Here is a 23099-nt window from a genome sequence, read left to right on the forward strand (position 1 = left end):
GGCGGGTTCCTGCTGTTTCTGCCCCGAGCATGGGGGAAGGGGCGCAAGGTCCCGCCTTCGTCACCAGTCCTGGCCACTGCCGAGGGTTCTGCTTGGGCGACTTCCCCATCGCCGCAGGAAAATCCCATTAAGGGAAGTATTTGTCCCAGAGCGGAGGGGCTGAGGGGGTTCGGGCATGCTCCCGCGTCCAAAGACATGGGGGTCCCAGCCGCCCCCCACCCCCGCCCCCGGCTCCTGTGAGCAGGAGAGGAGGCCACGGTCAACCGTGGGAAAAGCGCTGGTGGGGCTCCGACCGCCCCTCCATCGCGGCTGGGGGCGGGGCAGCGGGAGGGCTGGCTTCCGGAGGCCCAGCAGCTGGGATCTGTAAACAAACAGGTCAGGTCCAAGTGCAGGGGCGATGGGGTGGCCGTGAGGCAGCAGAGATCCTGGGGACAGCTCTAGCTGTGGCCACGGGGAGTACTCACTGAGGAGGGGCAATTGGCTGGGGACCCCACCAGAAGGAGCAGTGCAGGAGGGGAAAGGGGTGACTGGGGAAGGGTTCCTGTTCTAGGGAACGAAAGAGCTCGGGGCAGGGAGTGGAGCCAGAGCCCTGGGAAGGGGCAGTCTGGGTCCCAGGGCCTTAGCTGGGGCTGGGGGTTGGGTTTACTTCAGCTGTAAGGGAAATAAATCAGTGGAGGGCTTTGAAGAGGCAGTTTTGGGGCTGATGGGATAGATGACATGTGACTCGGGAGGATCCTTCTGGCTGCTGCATGGAAAGGGGGGGGTGAGGAAGCCAGGCGGGGTGGGGAAGCCAGGGAGGGGGAGGGGGGGTGGGGGGAAGCCAGGGGGCCACGCAGGGAGCACCGGGGCTGCTAGAACTGAGAGGGAGAGGAGGCTGGCGCCAAGGCGGGCTGTGAGGGACCAGCGGGTCCCTGAGCCATCTACAAGGCCCTAACTGAGAGTGGGGGACCTGGGTGCCATGTCCCGGACAGCGAAGGCCTGGGAGGAGATGGGAGAGGCCCCAGGGAGAAATTCGGGGAGTTAAATTTGAGAGGGTTGCAGAAAGGGAGTGCAGCTCGTTAGCTCCAGAGGCCAGGTGGGCGGCAACACTGCATGGCCTGGCTGGCGGGCGGCCGCCAGGGCCTCTGACTCACAGGAGTGTAATTTTGCACTGCCCTATGCAGGACCGACAGGCAATAGCAGTAAAGCCCGGGAATGCACAAACCTGGGACCAGCCCCACCTCTTCTAGGAACGGGCCTCATCCACCTCCGACCTCCATGCAAAACGACGCAGGCACCAGCCTAGTTGCTTTGACTGTAGCAGCGAAGTATCGGGAACTCCCTAAGTGTCCATTGGTAGACGCCAGGAAATAATCGCAGTGCCCCAAACAACGGGGTTCTATGCAGCTGTGAACTGCACAGATGTTCACTCCAACAGAGAACCACGGGGGGGGGGGGGCTCCCCGCAGAACAGTCTGCAGAGCGCTGCCATGAGATCAGTGAAAGTGTGGCGTGCACACCTGTGTTCGCCTCTGTGCGCGCCGCGGTGGCCTGGAAGAGTGAGCCGGCACCTGGCGGTGGTCATTTGTGAGGGTGTGTGCACACAGGTGGGTGCGCGTGTGGGGACGGGGGAGAGTGGAGCACAGAGAGATTTCGTCGTCCGTCTCTTAACTTTTTATTACTGAACCATGTCAACGCTGACGCGTTATAATCTGACGCTGAACCGAGGGAAGGAAGCGCGTGCTGCTGGAGGAGCGAGGAGCCGGAGGCGAGGCCTGCGCGCCTGGGGTGCGGCTGTCCCGCCATGTCCGGCTCCTGTTTGAAGTGGGTTCGTCAGCAGCCTGAGACTTTGTCCAGCCAAGTTCGGTGCTCGGGTGCCGGCATGAGAGGCTCCCGAGAGGTTACAGCCACGGGCCTGGGTCTGGGCTGGCAGGAGGGTGGAGGGCGAGGGGCTGTGAAATCGTTTTGGGGCAGAGGACGGGGTACAACGGCCAGTGAGCGACCGCAGGGACAGGAGGCTCCCACAGAAGAGACCCCTGCAGTTGAGCGGCCTGAGGGAGCGGCGGACGTGTTGGGAGCTGAGGACTTAAGGCGCTGGGAGGCTGGGTGTGCACGCTGAAGCCACCAAGGATGCTGACCGTGTGGTCGAGGGGGGTCAGTGGGCAAGGGTTCGTGTCCTCCGAGAATGCCAGGGAGAGACCCAGGGGTGAACAGACGAAAACACCGGGGAGGACCAGGGAGAAAGCATGGCTGCCGGGGCGGGCGGTGCCTCTCAGCCTCAGCCCCTGGCTCCTGCCCCTCCCCTGAGGGGAGGCAGTCCTGGGACCCTGGAATGAGGCTTGTGCTGGAGGCTCACCTGGGAGGCTGAACCAGGGGCGACCCCGGGAAGGAGGGAGTCCTGGTGCCCTGATTCTCTGAGCCTCCCAGGTGGGGGGGTGGCAGACACCGAATCTGTATTCGAGGACGGTGGTGAAGCAGATGGTCAGTTCTCCCGTGTGGACAGTGACCATCCCTGCCTGGGCTTGTTCACGTGACGGCGGGAAGGTTCCAGCAGGGCAAGGGCGAGCCTGGCGCAGAGTCACTTTTCCGGCTTTTGCTTGTGTCACATTGGTAATGTCCCAGTGGTCAGAGCTCATCACAGGACCAAGTCCAGTTTCAAGGGCTGGAGAAACAGGCTCCTTGGGTGGAGAAGCAGGAGAGGGTTGTGGCCATTTCCTCACCATCTGGCTTCTTGGCACAGTCACCCCATTCCCGCCTCATGACAAGCGCCGTCGCCCCCACGCCCAGGCCTGCGGAAGTCTCACCCGGCTGGGCGCGGGGCTGGCCATCGCGATCGCGTGGTCCCCGACGGGACTGGATGGAACGGGCTGCTCAAGGACAGCTCCCTGGGACCAGCAACTCTTGATGCAGACACCCCTGAACCTCAGAGACGAGTTAGGTGCCCAGCACACTGGACACGGTGATGGGACAGGGACAGAATGACCGTGGCCAGCGAGGCCACGAGAAGGGGCGGGGGCCAGAGGCAACGCTGCAGGCGGCTGCTGCGCAGACACCCCGGCCTGGGCGAGCGCTTGCTGGGTGCTCTCGCTCAGCCGTCTGCGACAGCTCCTGACACCGCCGTCTGTCCTCTGTGCTCGGGACCCTGCCTCTGAGGGGCCTTCCTTAGCCATAACGAACAGCCCACGCTTGCAGCTGAGCAACTCTCTGTCTTTGTATCGTTCAGGCTCCAATTAAGCGGCCGAAACTGCGCAGCCCTTGGACCAGGGAGCCTTTAAAGGACTGGACTGAGGACCGGGATTGGCTGCTGCAGGACGAAGGGACCCGGAGCAGATGGGCAGCCTCACCCCGACTCCGGCCCCGCACCCCTCGGGGTGGGGGGTGCAGGGGGTGGGGGGACACAGCCTCGGCGAAGCCCACGGAGGTGCTCTGTCAGCAGACCTTGCTGGAAAGTCGCTCTCTGAGATGCCGGGTACGCCACGCATAGGCGGGTGCTGTGCTCAGAACCTGCTGCAAAGCCTGGCAGGGGAAGCGGTCCATGGGGAGACGCCCCAGGCGACCAGCCAGCAAACGCCGTCGGGAGCCAGAAAACCCCCTTCTTCCTGCGCTGTCCCTCCAGCGCCCTCTACCGACGAAGTTTAGCACTGCCTGCGGGCCCGCAGGAAAAGTTCCAGAATCCCCAAGCCGGCAGCGGGAGGTGAGTTCGGGGGCGGGAGGCAGCGGGCTCGCGTCTGCGGCAGCCTCCAGCGGCGCTCTTCTGCACACACTCAGCCACTCCTAAAAATCTCCACCAAACACGGGGCAGAGCCCTTCCTGCAAGGGCCGACGCCCTCCCGAACGGGAAGACGCGGTCCCGAGAGTCGCCAGCTGTGCGGCTCACTGCGCGGACCCAGCTCCTGCCCGCCGAGCATCCTGTCGCCTGAAGCCGGACTCGTAAGGCCGGCCTCCACCGAGCTGCACGCACAGCAAGCACGTCGAGGAGGGGAGGGAGGGAGAGGGCAGCGCGTGCGAGCGGCCGCAGTAAACGAGCGAAGGAAACGAGACAGAGGCCCCGCGGCCGAGCCCCGCAGTGGCTTGTGAGGCCACGCTCGGCCCCCCGCGCTCCGCCGGGGCCTCCGCCCGCCGCGATCTCCCTGAGCGGAACCACCCGGCCTTGGCTTCTGCAGGGTCGGACGCCTCGCGCCCGCTGCCTTGCTGCGGTCGATGGATGGGGTTTTCCCCTGTCTTCACGTCACTGCCAGTCATGGCAGTCGGAAGCAGAGCTGCGGCGTCCCCTGCTTCCCAGACACGCTGACCTCAGGCCCGCGGGGCAGCGGAGCAGGGGCCCCTCGGAGGAAGCACTGGCCGCTCCGGCCGCTGGAGCCGGCCGTTCTCAGGCTTTTGGTTCGGTGGCAGCATCGTCTTTCGATGCAGTGAAAGCGCCCGTGGCCTTGGCCCGAGCAAGCATTCTCCCCTCGGGGACCAAGGTCGGCAGAGCTCCGCGCTGGGTGTACGATGGAGAGGTCCCGCCCCACCTCCGCTCTCGGTTCCTGGCCCTGGGCGTGCTGGCTCTGGCAGAAACAGAACTAGGTAATGGCGTCCGCTTTGAGGCGCGTATGGGGACCCTGTGACACGGAGCGTTCGCTTCCTGGGTGGTGGCACCAGCCTGGCACTTGGCCTTTCAGTCAGGCGGGTCACTGCCAGGTGAGAGGCCGGGTGGCAGGGCGGGTGGATTCCAGGCCCCGCCGCCATGTGCTTGGAGGTGAGGTGGGTTCCTGAGTCGGGAGCAGTGCCATGCGGGACACCCCAGCGACAAACAAGGCACCCCGTGAATGTGCGAGTCACTGCCCCACAGAAGCACTACGGGCCAAGGAAGCCATGCCACATCCAGAATGCACCTGTCCCAGGAGCACAACTCACTGCCCTCCGTGACAGCAGAGGCCCAGTGGGCTCCACCTGCTGCCCGGCAGTCAGCCACGCCCCACGTGGGCCCCTGGGAATGGCGCGGGCGGGAGCTGAGTGCGGGTCTCTGCGGATGTCAGATGAGGCGGGCGCTCGGCGGCAGGGGGAACGGCTGCGGAGGAGCAGGGCCATGGCGCCCTAAGCTGCACACACAAAGCCCCGCTAAGCCCTGCCCCCGCCCCAGCTGCTGAGACAGCACTGGGTGGCTAGGGAAAGAGGATGTTGCGGGTCGAACGATATCCCCGAAATTTGTACTGAAGTCCTGCAGCCCGGCCCACATGAAAGTGCCCTTGTTTAGAGATAGGCTCTTGATGGAGTTATTCAGGTTAAAATGAGGTCGTTAGGTTGGGTCCCAATCCAACATGACCGCGTGTCCCTAGAGCGCTGGGAAGAGTATCCGGTGTAGACGCACGGAAACTGCGCGGGGCTTCCACAAGCTGCACACCCCGGATGCTCCACCTGAAGCTCGGGGACAAGCCCCCGATGCACCCCTTCTCAGGCCCACAGGAGGAAGCGACCCAGCGGCCAGCGTGACCTTGGACTTCCAGCCTCCAAAACTGCGAGATGTACGTCTGCTGCTTAAGCCGCCCAGTCTGTGTCACTTTGTCACACAAGCCCTACCAAACTAAGTCAGGCTGGCACACATCCCACAGGCTTCGTCCTTCACCTGGTTGGTAAGAGCCGCTTCTGAAGCGGACGCGCTTTGGGGGTTGAGTGGCGCGCAGCGCCGTGGTGGCCTGTGTGCGCTTGGAGAGGTCCGACTACACCCTCTTCCCCCCACCTTCTTGTCACCGAGCTCCCAGTTCTGGTTTTCCCGAGTCCCTGACCATCCAGCCAAACTGTCAGCAATGGTCCGAACGAGCGTCGGTCCTCACCGCCTGCCTCAGGTCACGCCAGACGCAGCGAGCGGCCGAACGCGTCCTTAGCTCCGCGCCCGAGCGGTGATCCTTCCTCGCTGTCCTGCGGGGGCGCTTCTGAGTGGGGCCGCCCTGCTGACAGCCGTCCACGTGCAGGTGGAAGTAGCAGGTCGCGCAGACACCTGTCAACTAGGTGGGTCTTTCGTGCTCCACACCCGACGAAGCCACAGGTGCAGACTGAGGGGAGGAAAGCAACGCGGCAGGACTTTGCACCTTCGATGCAAATCGCGTGTGCCTCCGGGACCTGGTCGGGCTCCGACCCCCACGTGCCATTTCCACAGAACGATAGAAAGCTACAGTGGCCAGGCAGGTCCAGCGACACGTAGCTCACGGTGGGCACTCAGGCCGAGGGGTCACCTGGTATCCCGCGGTTGGACACTCAGTCTCCGCCAAATCCCAAGTGAGACCCGGAAGTGGTTTCTCAGGAGGAAAATAGTCATCTGCAGACGGGAGCGCAGACCCGGAATTCCAGAGACCTGGCTGGGACCGGGCGTGGGTCCTCGGGCCCAGGTGGCGGAGTGGCCGGCGCGTGCAGAGTGGCCTGACCTGCAGGGCCTTCCCTCGCTCTGCTCTCCTCTGGGAACTGGCTACCTTAAGGGTGACTCTGCACGTGGGCGGCCAGTGCCCTAAAACACCGCGCCTCCCAAATCCCGCAAGGCCCCCCCGAGCATTTGCCTCCTTTTTTCATGGCAGGTGGTAAGATGAGTCACTCCGAAGGGGATATTTAAAAATTCTCCAGATCAAAGAATTCCCGGAAAGTTAGAACTCACAGGCCCCTACATTTGGCCGGGGGGGGGGGGGGGCGGGAGGGGCGTCTTCCACCTTCTAGTTCACACACGTCATGTTCAGACTGCTAAAGTACTGGTTATTTCCTGTTTATCGGATCCAGTCCGCATAATGCCGTCATCATGGCGGACATTCTGTGGATGGATTCATAGAGATGGGATGTCGACTGGTGGGGGTGGCAGGGGTGTGGGGGAGGGGAGTGAGCAGGTATTCTTGAACGGGGCAGAGCTCTGGTTCTGCGAGATGAAAAAGTTCTGGAGACGGCCGCTCGACAACGTGTCTGTGCTCAACGCCACGGCACTGTGTACGTAACATGGGCTAAAATGGGAACTTTTATGTTGTGTATGTATTAACACAACTTTCTGTAAAAAGGAAGAATTAAATTAAGCATACATTAAAAGATTTTCTGTGTTCTTATTTTACTGCATTAAAAAAAAAATCAGCATTTTAGGACCTTCACACTAACAGAGGGGCCAAAAAGCTGCAGCCCCCGGCCTGGGAGTTTTTTTAGAAACGTGGAATGCCCACCTCGGACGTGCCGGATCAGAATCTGAAATTGAAAAAGTCCCCAGGTGACTCATACGCAGGCAAGGTGCTTTTCTCAGATTTTTTTTTTTTTGAAGCATAAATCACAATTATAAAGAAAATAGAGATCTCTGTGGACTATATTAGGACAGAAAGCAGGATTCACAGTTATTAGGCAACGTTGTATAATAAGTCTACTGTCGGCCCTGTCAGATAAAAGCAGACTGTTTCTGGCGGTCCATGAAGATTGGGGTGGAGAAAAAGACCTCAGCGTGGCCAGACGGCTCCGTGCCCAGTGCTGGGGACTGTGCTGCTTTGCCCCAGGAAAGCAGCTGCAAGTGGAGTCACCGCCTGGTCACTGAGTGATTGTTCCTGTCCACGATCACGTGCCACGATCCATCGGACGTCTGCACGGGCTGCGCTGGTGAGTGAGGTGTACGGACGTGGTCTTCGGGCCTTCAGTGGTGGCAGTAGGCTCTGCAATTACCTAGGGACAGGGTCAGGGCCGGGGGTAGCGTGAAGCCGGTGGGGTGCCAGGGCTCGAAACGCAAGGAGGGGCTCACTCCCAGGGCCGCGCAAATCTGAGCCTGCACTTCAGCTTCGTGCCCTAGGGGCCTCGCTCCTAGGGAGACCCCACTCCCCGGGCTTCGCAGGTGCCCTGTTGGAAGCGAGCACCTGCGCCCACCGTCCGTGGCGCTGTAGCAGCGCGAAATTTCTGGAAACGTTGCAATACTTATTTAAAAAAATCTAACTCCAGGTTTTCAAAATTATCTGATAACTCCTCACAACTTTGTTCTGTCTTGTCATTAATATTTTTAATTTATACTTTTACCAAACCAAATGTGAACGTGGTTTAAAAAGTCAAATAGCGATTGCAGGCTTGTGGGTAAAGAGCCTCCGCCCGCCGCCCGCTGCCGTGGCCGCCTCGGGCACCGCCGTCGCCGCGGCTCGTGACTTCTGCTCCTCCTCGACTTCTAGTTTTAGGTGTCCTCTGCTGAGTTCTTACCATAGAGGCTTCGAACAATTCCTTTAAAGCCGATGACTAGGCTTTTCATAGTTTTAGCCAATATTGTGAATCAGACCTTTTTCTATAAAAATCATCTTACCAGGTCCTAGGCATAAAGGGTTAATCTAGCGAGTTTTGTGCATTTGTCTTGTAGTCAGCGACCTTATCAGATCGTGCTATGTATTCTAAAAGGATTAAGCTTGGTCTCTGTGATGTTTCTGTGTGAACAGCCCTGTCGTCTGGGGGGACTGACACGTCCCTACATGCGTCGTTCGATGACGGTACAAAGTGCACATGCCTTGCAGAAGACGGCGGAGTGAGAAGCGCCAGGAATCCGTCTCCCCACCCGGCCAGCAACACACTTACAGTCTGCCCGACGTAGCCACTGTGGAGCTCTGGAGTCTACTGGAGGCTTAAAACGTCCAGAGAAAGGCTTGGACGGTAAACTGGTTAGTCTTGGCCAGCTCCGGCTCTGGCACAGTAGCAGCCTCCCATCCCCCACCTGTGGCCATGGGGCAGGCGGCTGGGCGTCAGTTCCCGAAGCAGCCAGCTTGCGGGAGTCGGGGTGGGCACAAAGGGCACAGACACTGCGGATCTGCGCTCTGACCGCGGGCAGCTGCTTCTGCTCTCGCGGCGCAGGCGCGGGGGGCGTGAGCACCCGTTGTCGTCTCCTCCCCATTGTTGGAAGCCCCCCCCCCCAGCTGAAGGAACGTCCAGGGGATTTCAAGGACCATGGCCTTCCCCACCCCCCTTCAGTTTTCGCTTTTATCCATTTAAGGAGCCAAACACTAAAGACTAAGGCATTCAAAAACAACTGCAAATATGAAAAAAATCAGTAAGTGACTGTGCAGGCCCAGGGAAAAGCTCAGAAAAGACACAAGACGACATTATGTTTACATCTCAGGCTGATCCTCAGCAGAGACATTATATGTCAATTAAACAACAACGCTGACCCTCCCCCACCCAAAAAAAAAAAAGCAAACCATGAGGAAGAGGAAGAATCTGATTTCCACATTATTCGGTTCAAATGCCCAGTGTGTTCAACAAAGAATCACCAGTCATACAAAGAAACAGAAAAGTATGGTTCATTCACAGGGGGAAAATAATCAACCGAACCTGTTCCTGAAAAAGACCTAAGGGCAGATGTAGTAGACAAGGACTTTAAAGAAGCTGGCTTAAACCTGTTCGGGGGGCTAAAAGAAGATGTGGGAAAAGTCAAGAAAATTATATATGGACAGGATGGAAATATTAATAAAGAGATAGAGAACTCAAAAAGAAACAAAAAAGAAACTCTGGAGCTGAAAAGTACAATAACTGAAATGAAAAAGCACTAGAGAGATTCAAAGGTAGATTTGAAAAGGAGAAGAAAGAGGGAGTTTTAAGATAGGACACTGGAAATTACTGAGGCTAAAAACAGAAAGAAAAAAGATTGAAAAAAGCAAACTGAGCCTAAGGGACCCGTGGGACATCATCAAGTGGACCAACATAGATGTCATGGGAATCCCAAAGGGAAGGGAAGGGAAGGGAGGGGGGGGGAGGGAGGGGGGAGGGAGGGAGGGAGGGAGGGAGGGGGAGAGAGAGAGAGAGAGAGAGAGAGAGAGAGAGAGGCGGAGAGACAATCTGAAGGAATAATGGCTGTGAACTTCCCAAATTTGATGAAAGACATCATATAAACATCCAAGAAGCTCAACCAACTCCAAGTAAGATGGACTCAGAGACCCACACTGAGACACTGTAATGAAATGTTTCAAAGACAGAATCCTGAAAGCAGCAAGAGAAAAGGGAATCACCAGGCACAGGAGGTTCTCAATAAGATTGTCAGCATATTTCTCATCAGAAATTTTGAAGGCCAAAGGCAGTGGACAAATATATATATATATATATATATATATATATATATATATATATATATATATATATACACACACACACACACACACACACACACACACACACACATATATATAGTGCTAAAAGAAAAAAAAAAGTCAACCAAGAATCCTATATCCAGCAAAAATGGTCTTTCAAAAGTGAAGGAGAAATGAGCACATTCCCAGATAAATAAAAAATTGAGAGACTTGGGACCTCTAGACCTGTCCTGCCAGAAATGCTCAGGGGAGTCTTGCAAGATGCAGCAGAAGGGCACGAGACAGTAACTGGAAGTCGTGTGGAGAAATAATGCTCTCAATAAAGGTAAATTCATAGCCAGTTATAAATGCCAGTGTTATCATAGCAATGACACGTAGCTGTGATTTTGGTTGTTTTCTACATGATTAAGAGACTAAAATGTTGAAAGAAAAACAATTATTAATATCAAAGCTAGTATTACTGTAACTTTGGCTGGTAACTGCAAATCTTGTTTTCTACCCAGCATAAGAGATGAATGCACTTAGAAGAATTATTAGTTTACACTTCGCACGCCTAGTGTCATATAAATGCCTGACATTTGGCTTTGATTGCTAAGGCATCCTGATTGCTAAGGCATCCTGATTGCTAAGGCATCCTGATTGCTAAGGCATCCTGATTGCTAAGGCATCCTGATTGCTAAGGCACTCTTTTCAAAAGATGTCTATTCTGAAGAAACGCACTGGCAGCTGTGTAGCACAGCTACCACCGAAACAACCATAAGGAACTAGGCCATCCACACCCATGAAATTCCCCTTTCAGAGAACCTTAGGTGACCTAGAAAACCCAATCACGTAAGTGACGCTACCTCCAATTTCTCACACCCTATTCCCGCTCTCGTGCTTCAGATTAGCCAATAATAAGTGACTCTGCAGAACCCCAGGTGCCCCCCCATACCCGAATAAGGGCAGAGCCCCAGGTCCCTGTTCTCTCTCCTCATGACCTTACCGAGTGGCCCTCGGGGGTACTGTGTACCCTCGAGGACCTGTGAGTAATAAAGCCAGTTCCTCAAAGTTCTCTGATGGTTTTTTGCTGAAGTGCATCCTGCAGCCATGACAAGAATTCCAGGGCCAGCCCAACCACAATATTGGCCCCGGAAGGGGAAATAAGAGTTTGGGCCAGTGCCTCAAACATTCTTAGCTGGAAATGCCACCCACCATCGATAGGCTGGGACTGCCACGGCAACAGCGTACGAAGACGTCACTCTGCAACACCAGCCGAGAGGGGTGAGGAGAGCCGCAAAGGGGCAGAGTTGTTGTGCATCGGCGAAGTTAGGCTGCACACATTCAGATCAGGGTGTTATAACTTTAGGGTGTTAAGTGAAGACCAACGTAATACACCACATCAACAGAAGGGAGGTAACAACGACAACAACAACACATAATCATCTCACTTTATGCAGAAAAAGCATTTGACAAAATTCATCACCTTTTGTGATTAAACGCTCGGCAAAACAGGCGTAGAAGGGAACCGTCTCCACAGAAAAGCCACATAGGAGAATCCACAGCAAACGTCCCACTCAATGGCGAAGGCTGAAAGCTTCTCCTCTGAGATCAGGAACAGAGTTAGGACGTCTGCTCTCGCCGCCGCTATTCGCCAGTGTCCTGGAAAGTTATAGCCAGAGCGATTATGATCCTTATAGATAGAAAATCCTAAAGACGCCACAAAAAAAGACATTAGACCTAATAAATGAACTCGGCAAAGCAGCAGGATACACAAAGTTAACGTAAAAAAATCAGTTGCATTTCTATACATGAACAGTGAACAACCTGAAAAGGAAATCGCAAAGACAAAATTATTTACAATGCGTCAAAAGAATAAAATGCTCAAGAATTAACTTATCCAAAGAGGTGCAAGACTTGTACAATGTAAACAACAACAAAACATCGATGAAAGAAATGAAAGAGGACACAAATAAATGGAAACACAGTCCATGTTCATGGATTGGAAAACTTGATATTTTTAAAATATCAATAGTACCCAAAGCAATTTACACAGTCAATGCAATCTCTATCACGATCCCAATGACATTATTGGCAGAATAGAAAAACCCACTCTAAAATTCACATGGAATCTCAAGGGACTATAGATAGTTAAAACAATCTTGAAAAAGAACAAAACCGAAAGGCTCGTACTTCCTTATTTCAAAACCACTACAAAGCTACAGTAAGACAGTCATAGACCAGTGGAATAGAATGGAGAGCTCAGATATAAACCCTCACATATATAGTCAAATAATTTTTGACAAGGGAGCCAAGCCTATTCAAAGACCATCTTTTCAACAAACAGTTCTGGGGAAAAGACATCCACATGCAAACAAATGAAGTTGTACCTTTACCTGATACTATATAGAAAAATTAACTCGAGATGGATCAAGAACCTAAAAATAGATCTACAACTATAAAACTTTTGTAAGAAAACACGGTTCAAAAACTTTACAACATTGGATTTGGCAATCATTTCTTAAATTTGACTTCAAAGGCATAGGTAATTAAATTTTAAAAAATAGACAAATTGGACTTCATGAAAAATTTTAAATTTGTGCATCAAAAGACACTATCTGCAGAGGTAAAATGCAACCCGCGGAATGGGAGAAAATATTTGCAAACCATCTATCTAATAAGGGATTAATAGCCAGAATATTTAGAGAACTTGGAAACATCAACAACAACAAAACTACCTGATTCAAAATGGGCAAAAGACTTGAGTAGACGTTTCTCCAAAGAAAATATATAAATGGCCAAAAAGCACATGAAAACGTGTTTAATATCACTAATCATTAGGGAAATGCAAATCGAAACTGCGATGAGATACCCCCTCACACCCATTGGAATGGCTACTATCGAACATAAAGCAAAACAAAAAATCAACCAGTGTTGATGAGGACATGGAGAGATGGTGCACTGTTGGTGGGAATGCAAATGGCGCGGCGGCCACAGTGGAAAACAGTGCGGTGGCTCCTCGGAAAAAAATAAATAAATAACAGAACGTTACTGTATGACCCAGGAATTCCACTACTGGGTATGGTCCCAAAAGAAGTAGAAAGAGGACCATGAAGAGGTGCGTGCGCACCCATGTTCATAACTGTTATTCGCAATAGCTAAAACGTGGAAGCAACCCAAGTGTCCATTTGTGGGTGGACAGATAAGTAAAACGTGGCATATACATATGTACAATGAATCAAAATGGAATTCCACTGAACTTAAATGGAATTAAGTATTCAGTCTTAAAATAACGGAAATTCTGCAATATGCTACGACGTGGATAAAACTTGAAGACGTTATGGTGAGTAAAATAAGCCAGTCACAGAAAGACAAATTGATCTGATTCCACTTAGAGGAAGTACTTAGAGTAGTCAAAATCATATACACAGGAAGTAATGGTGGTTGCCAGGGGCCGGGGGAGGGGAGAATGGGCAGTTATTATTTAATAGTTACAGAGTTTCGGTTTTACAAGATGAACCAAATTATGGAGCTGGAGGGTGGTGATGCTTGCACAACAATGTGAATGTACTTCATATCACTTGACTATAACTTAGAAACAGTAAAGATGGTAAATGTCATGTTCTGTGTATTTCACCACACACAAAAATATACATACACTTTGTATCGTGCATGCATGATGGGTACAGACTATTGGCATTCAATCACATTGTTGGGGGCCCCATAAAATTACCTACCTATATGCAATCTCAGATGACAGGCAGGCGAAGATCAAATTACCATCGCCATTATTGGAAAAGCTGGTGTGGAGAATGCTGAGCACCACTGTTGGGCAGACGCCCCTGGAGGTGGGAGCTTCCCCTGGGCAGATCCCCACCCACCAACCAAAGACAGAAGGAGAAAAGCAGAACAAATTTCACAAATAAACGAAGAGTGAAAGAGGCTTCTTAGTACTTCTGCCCAGTTGCCAGTTGGTGAGTGCCTCCTCCTCTTCCTGGTGTGAGGGGTGGGGGAAGATGAGAGGCAAGGTCAGGGTCAGGGGTCCCCCCACAAAGGGAAGAGGCACACAAGCCACCCACTGTGCTGCATGTGTGCTTGACCCTTTATATCATATCTGGGAGCAATTTCCACATCAGAACAGAGAGAACCCTCTTCCCGTTCACAGCTGCATAGTACTCCATTGTTTGGGGCACTGCAGTTACTTCCTGGTGTGTCCTGATGGGCATTTAGGGAGTTTCCAGTATTTTGCTGCTACAATTTTCCTGGTGCCTGCGTCATTTTGCATGGACGTTAGAGTACGAATAAGACATTTCTAGAAGAGGGGTGGCTGGTCCCAGGTTTGCGCATGTGTGGGCTTCACTGCTATTGCCGAATGGTCCTGATAGGGCTGTGCAAAATTATGCTCCCGGAGCTGTGAGTCAGAGCCCCTGGCAGCCACCAGCCTCGCCTTTACAAAACATTAACTGGTCCAGCCAAGAGCACAGAGGGGGGTGCCCGGCGGTAGGCGAGGCCAGAGGGCTAGGAGCGGTGGCTACAAAGGGCCACGAGCAAACTTTTGATGATGGGTATGTTCACTATCTTCATCGCTGTGATAGTTTCATGAGTATATATACACATATGAAAATTTACTAAACGGTATACTTCACGCACTGCAGTTTATTGCATGCTAATTACATCTCAATTAATCTGTTTCTTAAAAAACATTAAGACAGGCTAAGTTTTTTGCCCTATTGTTATCAAAAATAAACAATGTAGTTGTCTCCGGCCCTGGCCAAGCTGCGAGGGGACTGTCCTCCCTAGCCACGGAATCATGAATTGGTATGTCTTTTTGGAATTAATATTTGCAGTATCCTTTAAAAAGTGCTTTTAGTGTTTGGAGGAGAAAAATTACATGTGCTCCTCCTGTTACTAAGATCTTATTTATTTCTCCTTTTATCTCAGAAAAGTTGAGCTCCACGGCTGCTTTTTGCTTCTAAGGCCAACTAATGAATATCTAGAGCCTTAAAAATGAAAGTCTATATAATTAACCTAGGAAAGAGCTCATGATATCTTCTTTGCCCAGAAATCACGTAGGGGAAGGTATCATTCTGAATTATAAAACTCGAAGAATTTCATTAGACAAGACGTTGAATCTGACCGTTTACACGAGTATAAATCTTGTTTCTCTGCACAAAACTGGGACTTGTCTGAACATTCTTGTTACCAACTCGCTCATTTCTCAGTTATAATGAATCTGTTATTTAAACAGAGGTTCTTACAATGTTTCACAGACTTTAAAACTTGTTGCCATGGCTTTGGAAGATAACTTCGGATGGAAACCTGGAACGTGCTTGCTCAGTGCACTTGGTAACCGTTGCCTTGGTAGCGTCTGTAATCACTTTTCTGGATTCTTAAACAGTACAAGTACCTGGGAGAGTTCTCAGATGGACAGAAGATGGTTTGCCTCTCTGCTAAATTTCTCTTCTTAATAAAAAGATTGAGAGTCTGGCTCACCTTGAACGAGATATTTGAGTTCATGATTCTACTTCTAGGGAATGTATGTATCAGAAATAATAGGACAAACGTATTTCATCTCTAAACAAGGATTCTCATTGTAGGGAAAACTGGAAAACCCCAAAATATCCAGCAAAAGAGAAAAAGGCAAACAATTACACTACACATGACAGTGTGGCCATTCAAAAGAGAAGCCCTGTCCATTGTCAGTGATGGGGGGAAATGTCCATGACGTGACAGTAAGTGAAAAATACAAATTTACACAATAATGTCTATGGCATGATTGCTTCACAAATATAGCTGCATTTGTACAAAAGAAATCTACCATGGCCTATGCCTGGGGCGGGGGTTTAGAGCACTGGATAGGCTGAGGGGGACTTGGTGGCATCAATTTGTACTCATGTAATCCTTTAAAACCTATGGAGGGTGCGGTGACTGTCCTTGTTCAAATTGCTGAAAGGAAGGGCAGGCCTGACCTAGTGCTTCGGCCAGACTCCAGGCCCGGAGCTGCAGAGCTCAGCTGGAGGACAGTTATAGACCCCCAGATGGGGAGGAAAATCTCATCAGTCTCACAGCCTGGTCTTGGCCCTGCTAAGGGCACTCATATTGGTTTGTGGCAGAGCTGCTCGAAGGAGGTGCCCATGCTGGGGGCTGCCGAGTACCCGTGGGGGTGTTTGCCCAGGAAGCTGTCACGGGGATCACAGGGTGGAGGGAAGCTGGGTCAGGCAAGGTCAGGCGGGGTCAGCTGAGGTGCTCCTGGACCCTGAGGATGGCTGTGTCTCAGAGCTAGGCGAAGTCTGGGGCTTCAAGGGCAGGACCTGTCTTCTGGGATGAGCCCCATCAGCCCTCCCTGACAGCCCCTCTGTTTGCCCTGAACTTCACCCTGCTCTCTGAGAACAGGGACCTGGCCTTACTATGTGCAGGGGCCCTTGAGTCCTTCCCCCACCGATTGAGGGGCAAAAGAGTCCCACTTTCACATGGGAGGGCTGCCTCAGCTCCCCTCACCCCTTAAGGGGAGGGGCCAGCTCTGTCAGGCACCTCTGCCCCCCAGTCTGGTCCTGAGGGCACAAGCCTCGCAGCCCGCAGTGCTTCATGGGTGATGTGATTTGCAAGGACATGAGCCGTCCAAGCATGTTCCAGCATCATTTAGCAAGGGCTGAGCTGCCTCGTGAACTTCTAGACTAACTGTGAGAAGCTGTGCTGATGCCATAGGGCCCACGTGTAGGTCCTGGGAGTCAGGGCATGATGATGACAGCCCAGCCTTTCCTGGGTGCCCAGGGGCTACCTAGGGACCCGTGACAGCCCAGGGACCTCCAAAGGCCAACAACCCCAGCCATATCCTGGGACAGGTGAGCCAGCTCCGGGGGGGGGGGGGGGGGGAACAGCACCTCCAGGGAAGGGCATGGCCACCTCCGGAGCAGCTCAGTCAGGTCGTGGTCTCAGGGACTGTGGGACACAGCTGGACACTGCGGGGAACAGAAACCGTGGCTCTAGAGAAAGCTCTTGGGGGTTTGGGGTGCCTTGGGAGACACCTCCATCCAGGCTTTGGAGGAGGCTCTCTGAGGACTAACAGCCCAGCCTGGATACCCTGGTCTGGAAGCCGGGCCAGACACCGGCTTCTCTTCCCCCGGGCTGGTTCTGCCCCCTGGTGGTGGCAGTGAGGAATGCTCCGCGCCCAGGCGCGTCCCTTCTGGCCCCCATCCACGCCTTTTTAGTGGGCCTTGAGTTCGCAGCGTGAGCCAGATCTCACTGCGCAGGCGCCCAGGCAGCTCATCAACACCCAGCGACACAGAAAACCTGTCCCAGGAAGAGCACACAGGAGCCCATAGTACTTCCTGCCAAAGGACTCACTGAAACAATTTTGAAATTTGTGAACTGTCTCACAGATTTTTTTATGTGACTATATAGCTTAAAAAACAAATCTAAGTTTGAATTGTTGCTGAAGATGTAATTTCTGGGATATTGACAGAATTTCAACATCAACATTTTAAAACAAAGCCGCCACATCGACTCTTCTAAATGTATCTAATTAAATATAAACGCTGTAGCATTTTAAACAAAGGAGTTGAGATATAACTTCTGCGCACAGAGGATGCAGGAGTAGCTGAGACCACCCAGGCTGGCCTCCTGGTCACTTCCATCACCATAGATTCACCTTGCCTGTTCTTGAACTTCGTACAGATAGACGCAAACATCAGGTTCTCTTCTATGTCTGACCTCTTTCACCTAACACTGTCTGTGTTTGGAGACAAGTCTTTAGACAGGTAATTAGGTTAAAATATAGACACCACGATAGGCCCCGATCCAATACGATTGGTGTGTTTCTAAGATGAGATGAGGGCAAAAAACACGTGGAGAGGGAGCGGCAAGGAAGACACGCGAAGACGCAGCGGCAAGGCAGACCCCGGCAGGGCGGGCGGAAGCCTCGGGCGGACCAGCGCTGCCCCCTCCTCCATCCCACTGCCGGCTTCTCCCAGAACAGAAGAGAGAGTGGGCAACACAGGGAGCCGTGGTTTTGTCATGGACCCTCAGAGGTGGCATCCTATCACCAGAAGAGAGAGTGGGCAACACAGGGAGCCGTGGTTTTGTCATGGACCCTCAGAGGTGGCATCCTATCACCGTGGTCATGTTACGTTCCTTAGAAGAGCGTCAGGAGGCCCTGGCCCTACTCGAGGGGAGGGATTCACACAAGGGCGCGAGCACTGGGGGGCGTCCCAGAGGCCGCCCAGCCCAGAGGCAGAGGGAGACATGGAGAAGCGAGGAGAAAAGGACCCACCACAGGATTTTAAAAGTTGGCAAAAAGAGCAGGCATTCCACAGAAGAGATCAAATATCAAATATTTGAAACCCTCTAGAAGAATTCTCAACGTTACCAGCGATCTGAATAATACAAAGCAAAAACCACAACACTCTGGCAAGAGAAGCACATGCCCAGCCCCGAGTGCTGGAGCGGGGAAGGCCTCACCCCTGCCCGCGGGGGTGCGAGCCGAGCCGGCGACTGCTCTGGGAACCGGCTCGCGTCTCCCGGCCCCACTGCGCCTGCGCGCAGCCCACAGTCCGGCCTCAAACCGCGAGTGACCGCGACTGCCCTGATTTTAGCACCACGCGCGAGCTATCAGGTTGGAGCGGCACGGTCCCATGGGTCACTCGCTGAGCACAGCGCCTCCGGGCATGACAGCCCTGGGACCAGCAGTTGTATTTGCGGCTCGCAAGTTCACTTTAGAGCTATTTAGGCCTCACTTGATTCCAGAAGGACCGCACGCAACACGTGTGACATACGTAAAATTTGAAATGAGAAATGCAGGAAGGAAAATAAAATCCAGCGTGCAGGCCTGTGATTGTGTGTGTGTGTGTGTGTGTGCGCGCGCGCGCACACACACACACACACACTCAGAAAGCTGCTCCATACATATTCCTGAGGTCACAGGAGCAGACCCTGCAGGCCTGCTCATTGTCCTGTTGACCGGTTGCCCGGGGAACACCCCTGGGCTCTACGCTGAAGTTGGGATCCACGTGGCTGGGAATCTAAGGGAAGAAATGGCTATTTGTGATTTTTTTTCCTGGATGGAACCTGATATCCAGGGGACTGAGACACAGGACCTCTCCAGGGGCCTCGGCACAGGCAGGTGGCTAGTCAGGAAGGCAGGACGGGCAGGGTGGGGGGTGGTAGGGTCAGGGGCAAGGGGAGGGGTCACCTAGCTTGCAGTCCTTGGGGCCCCCTGGTCGCACCACTGGGAGTAGACACTGTCCCCTCCGCCCACTCCCCCGCCCCCCACCCCCCACTCCACCCCGCGTTCCCTGTGCACAGCCCTGACACCCAGGCCACCATCGTGGGTTTTTACCCCCTCTCCAGCAGGAGGAAGGAAGAAGGGGCGGCGGAGGCCAGAAAGGTGCTTGCCGCCCCCATCTCCTCCTCCTGTGTTCAAAATGTCCCCTTAGAAAAATGATGGTCCCCGAAAAGGCTGTGAGGAGACACCGCCCAAAAGGAGTGACCCCAGAAGATAGAGGGCCAGAGAGAAAAGTGAGTGAGCTGGGTTTCCAGGCCTCCCTGCCCACCCTCCCCTGTCCTGGGGAGAGAGGAAGAGAGAAAAGCCAGGCAATGTCCCGCCTAGCCCTCGCCTAGCCCTCTCCCAGGGAGAGCTGGCTGTCTGGCACTGTTAGCTTCTAAAACACATATTTCTTAAAATGTCAAAACATAACCCACCCACTATTCAAACATCACATTACAATATAAATGAAGCGCCAAGACCCTTGTATAACCATCACTTCATAGATAACTTTAACAAAAGGAAGTAGTATTTCAGGTCACAGGCACGGGTTCGAGCTTCCTTGTGTATTTCTTTTAGGATGTTGAAATGGTGAAGTTGTTTTTTGAATTTGAAAATCTGTTGCAGCGGGTGAGGTAAATTTGCTAACCTGTGCAAATAAGCACAAGCAACTCGCGACACAGTTTTAAAATTATAAAACAATACTACTTTTTAAACGGGTGCAAGAGGAGTCTCTTGCATCCTTATGCGGAAGCGGCACACGAGGCGTCCCACGCTTCACTTCTGCTCGCCTTCTGCTCGCCGAGTGAGCCTGAACCAAGCAGGTTTTCAGACGCGCAATGTCCCGCTCTGCCAAACAAGAAAAACCACTGCTCCGGGGGAAAGCACTTTTGCAAAAACAGGAGACCTGGTGCCATTTTGCCTCTAGCCACTAACTTATCTCCTGGGAAATAAACTGAAAAGCAAAGAGACAGTATATGGAAACACTAAGAACTGTAGCTTTAGGTACTGGAAAGACAAATATTAAAAACCAGCAGCTTCTAAAGTCGTTTTATTTTCACTCAACGTACAGAGGCAGAAATCGACCAGATGTCAGTCACACACCGAAGGCAGAGCGGAGCTGGCTGTGCGGCCACAGTTGTTGTCCAACCCCCCCCCCGGGGGGGGGGTACAGCACCCCTTTCAAGCCCATGCTGTGTATGTCATAACTATATTTAGAAATACACAGAGAGGACAATATTACTGCTGCAACTCGAAGCTGTGAATGGGAGCGAAACACACGAAAACCTCAATGAATCCAAAGCGACCATTCCTTAGTTCTGTTCCCCAATCGGTCTCGAATGTCCAACGACATTTGAAGGTGTTCATTTTTTTCTTTAAATCCTGTAACAGATCCCGCTTGAAGAAAAGGGTAGTACTCTCTCCATACAGGGGGAAATCTTCAATTTTGGGTTTTTTCTTCTAGCACTGTCGGAGGAAAACAGAGTTGCAAAGTTCTGGCCAGAGATGGAAGAAGTTCCGCAGACAGCCCGAAGCGCCGGTTCGAGTCCGTATGTCGCAATAACCGCTTGTTTACGGCTGGATAACTTTCTTTAAGAAGGCAGAGGAGGAATACTGAGCTTCAGAGATCACGAAAAGCGAAGAACATAATAAAAACGAACCGTTGCCTGTTAGCCAATGAACCTTTCCGACGGCCACGTATCCTGGGCGTGTGTGGGCGCCGCCCGGACCTCTTGCTCCGGCGGGGCCAGGGCCTCCATCTCGCGCACCACCTGCGTGAACACCTGGTCCACCATCAGTTTGCTCTTGGCCGTGACTTCCAGGAACGGGCAGCGCCACTCGCGGGCCAGCGCGCGGCCGCGCGCCGTGAGCACCTGGCGCTCGGCGTCCAGGTCGGCCTTGGTGCCGACCAGGACGAGCGGCACGGCCTTGGGCCCGCGCAGCCGGCCCATGCGCTCGCGCAGCGGCCGCACGGCCTCGAACGAGGCCTCGCTGCACACGCTGTACAGCACCACGAAGCCGTCGCTGTTCTTGATGTAGAGGTCCTTGAGGGTGACCAGGTGCTCGGCGCCCACCGTGTCCACGATCTCCAGCAGCGCGGGCGCCGCGTTCACCTCGATCACCTTGCTGAACAGCTCCTCCACCGACGGCTCGCACTGCTCCGGGAAGCTGCCGCAGGCGAACTGCGTGGCCAGCGCCGTCTTGCCCACCGCCACGCTGCCCAGCAGCACCACCCGGTAGCCCTTGGCGGGCAGCAGCCCCGGGACGGCCATGGCGAGACGCGCTGGCGGGACGCGCGGCCGGAGCGCAGCGAGGAATGGCGGGCGGGGGCCGGGCCTCGGGCCGGGCAGGGCGGGGGGCGCGGGGAGGGGCCGAGAGCGGGGGAGGGGCCGCCCGTAGGTCACCGCCCCGCCGCCGAGACCAGGTCCCCGGAGTCTGGGCGCTGCGCGCCCCTCCGCCCCTCCCCCTCCCCTTCCCCCCGCGTCTTCCCGGCTCCCGCCCGGAGGCTCCGGCGCCGGCCTCACCCCCTCGGTCTCCACGGCCCGGCCTCCCCTCTCCCCAGACCCCGCTAACGGTTGGTGCCCGAGCTGCCAGGCGCGGCTCGGCTTTCCTCCCATGCTACCCTCTCCGCCACCACCAGCCAAGGCCCCTCCGTCAGTCCCTGCCCCCTTGCTCGTCCTCCCAGGAGGAGCCCCTCCGGTCTGCTGACCAGAAGGTAACCTGATCCCTTCCACGTCAACCGGGAAATGTACATTTCTCCACCCTCGCTGATCCAGCCTCGTGGCCGGAAGCCAGGCTGGCCTCGCTCAAGGTCAGGGCGGCTGCGCTGAGCTGCTGAGGCCCCAGGAAGGGGGAAACTGAGGGAGCTTCAGACCGAGGGTCTCCAGTGACTCCCGAAGCCCTTCCGTGCCTGAGGCTTCTCGCGCTGACTCCTTCGCTCTGGCCCCCGCTGAGCAGAGCCCGGGGAACTTTATAAAATGTAAACCACGTTCCACTCCCCCACATAAACCCTGACTCCATTGGGCCGTCCTGACCTAAGAGGGGTGACCACAAAACTCACTCTCCAAACCTGCGGGCTGTTGACAATGCAAACGCCTACGTACCCATCCGCCCAGCAGCAGGCGCACCAGGAGGGCCTGGGCGAGGGGGCCCTAGGTCTCACTGCCTGCCACCAGTCTCTCTCCGGCTATACAGCCTTCTTGCTGTTCCCTGATTTTAGGGAGAAAGGCCGAAGGAGGGGGGACAGTGGTGGCTGGGCAGAACGTCCTGGGGATGTCCACCTGAGGACACTGTGCCACCCTCACCCTCAACAGATGCCTTAGGACGTCAGCGGCCTTGCAGGCCTGACTGCGAGCGGAGACGGCCACACTGTGTGCGCGCCCGTGCCTGTGTTGGGGGCACCACCGGCCCTCCCTCACCCTGGTGCCGCCCGGGAGCTGGCGGAAGTTTAAATGTCAGCGGGATACACCTTGCACATGGGTGTTTGTGGCCAGTCGCAGGACGCGCCTCTCCATAATCAGCGCATGGGGCATCCTTAATACGTGACCTGAACCGTGCATGGAACACCACAGACGGCTTGATTTCTAACTAGAGGAAACTTACGAGACTTGTTCTCCGGCTGCCAAGAAACAAAAGTAAGAAGCAACTTTCAAAAAACGGCAAGTGCAACTGTCCTCTGGAGAAATGCAAGTTGGAGCCAGGTTTCTACAACTTCCCAAACATCACTTCTGAGGGAATGAAGTCAACTCACTGTCAGGAAAAAAGTCACAAAATGCCCAAGGAAAAACATCACTCTGGCAACAAAAGCACATCCAGAAAACCAGATATCGACATTATCAGAC

The 23099-nt window shown here is 53.9% G+C and overlaps 1 protein-coding gene and 2 long non-coding RNA genes across 5 annotated transcripts; 2 read left to right on the forward strand and 1 right to left on the reverse strand.

Moving 5' to 3' along the window:
* Positions 1-37: 37 nt before the first annotated feature.
* On the forward strand, positions 38-7212 carry LOC107521384. 3 transcript variants are annotated; one of them, XR_004949998.1, is made up of 3 exons: positions 38-375; positions 1164-5967; positions 7064-7212. It is a non-coding gene; the product is annotated as an uncharacterized LOC107521384 (long non-coding RNA). The 3 variants fall into 3 exon arrangements; XR_004950000.1 differs by lacking the exon at positions 7064-7212 and having other exon boundaries at positions 1164-5591; positions 5714-6619; XR_004949999.1 differs by lacking the exon at positions 7064-7212 and having other exon boundaries at positions 1164-1586; positions 3203-6619.
* Positions 7213-10147: 2935 nt separating this feature from the next.
* Positions 10148-15500, forward strand: LOC118600380. The gene is made up of 2 exons (XR_004950001.1): positions 10148-13341; positions 13752-15500. It is a non-coding gene; the product is annotated as an uncharacterized LOC118600380 (long non-coding RNA).
* A 4791-nt stretch (positions 15501-20291) lies between these two features.
* Positions 20292-22040, reverse strand: LOC107498375 (ras-related protein Rap-2c-like). The gene has a single exon (XM_036217973.1). It carries the CDS (start codon positions 21873-21875, stop codon positions 20928-20930), a length of 948 nt encoding a protein of 315 aa, XP_036073866.1. The 5' UTR covers positions 21876-22040; the 3' UTR covers positions 20292-20927.
* Between the last annotated feature and the right edge of the window lie 1059 nt (positions 22041-23099).

The sequence above is a fragment of the Rousettus aegyptiacus genome, unplaced genomic scaffold, assembly GCF_014176215.1.
Source record: "Rousettus aegyptiacus isolate mRouAeg1 unplaced genomic scaffold, mRouAeg1.p scaffold_m13_p_3, whole genome shotgun sequence".
Classification (NCBI taxonomy): domain Eukaryota; kingdom Metazoa; phylum Chordata; class Mammalia; order Chiroptera; family Pteropodidae; genus Rousettus; species Rousettus aegyptiacus.

What these genes read in the sequence shown, in the direction of transcription:
- LOC107498375 (XM_036217973.1), bottom strand. Translation starts at nt 21,875, where the DNA reads ATGGGAGGAAAGCCGAGCCGCGCCTGGCAGCTCGGGCACCAACCGTTA.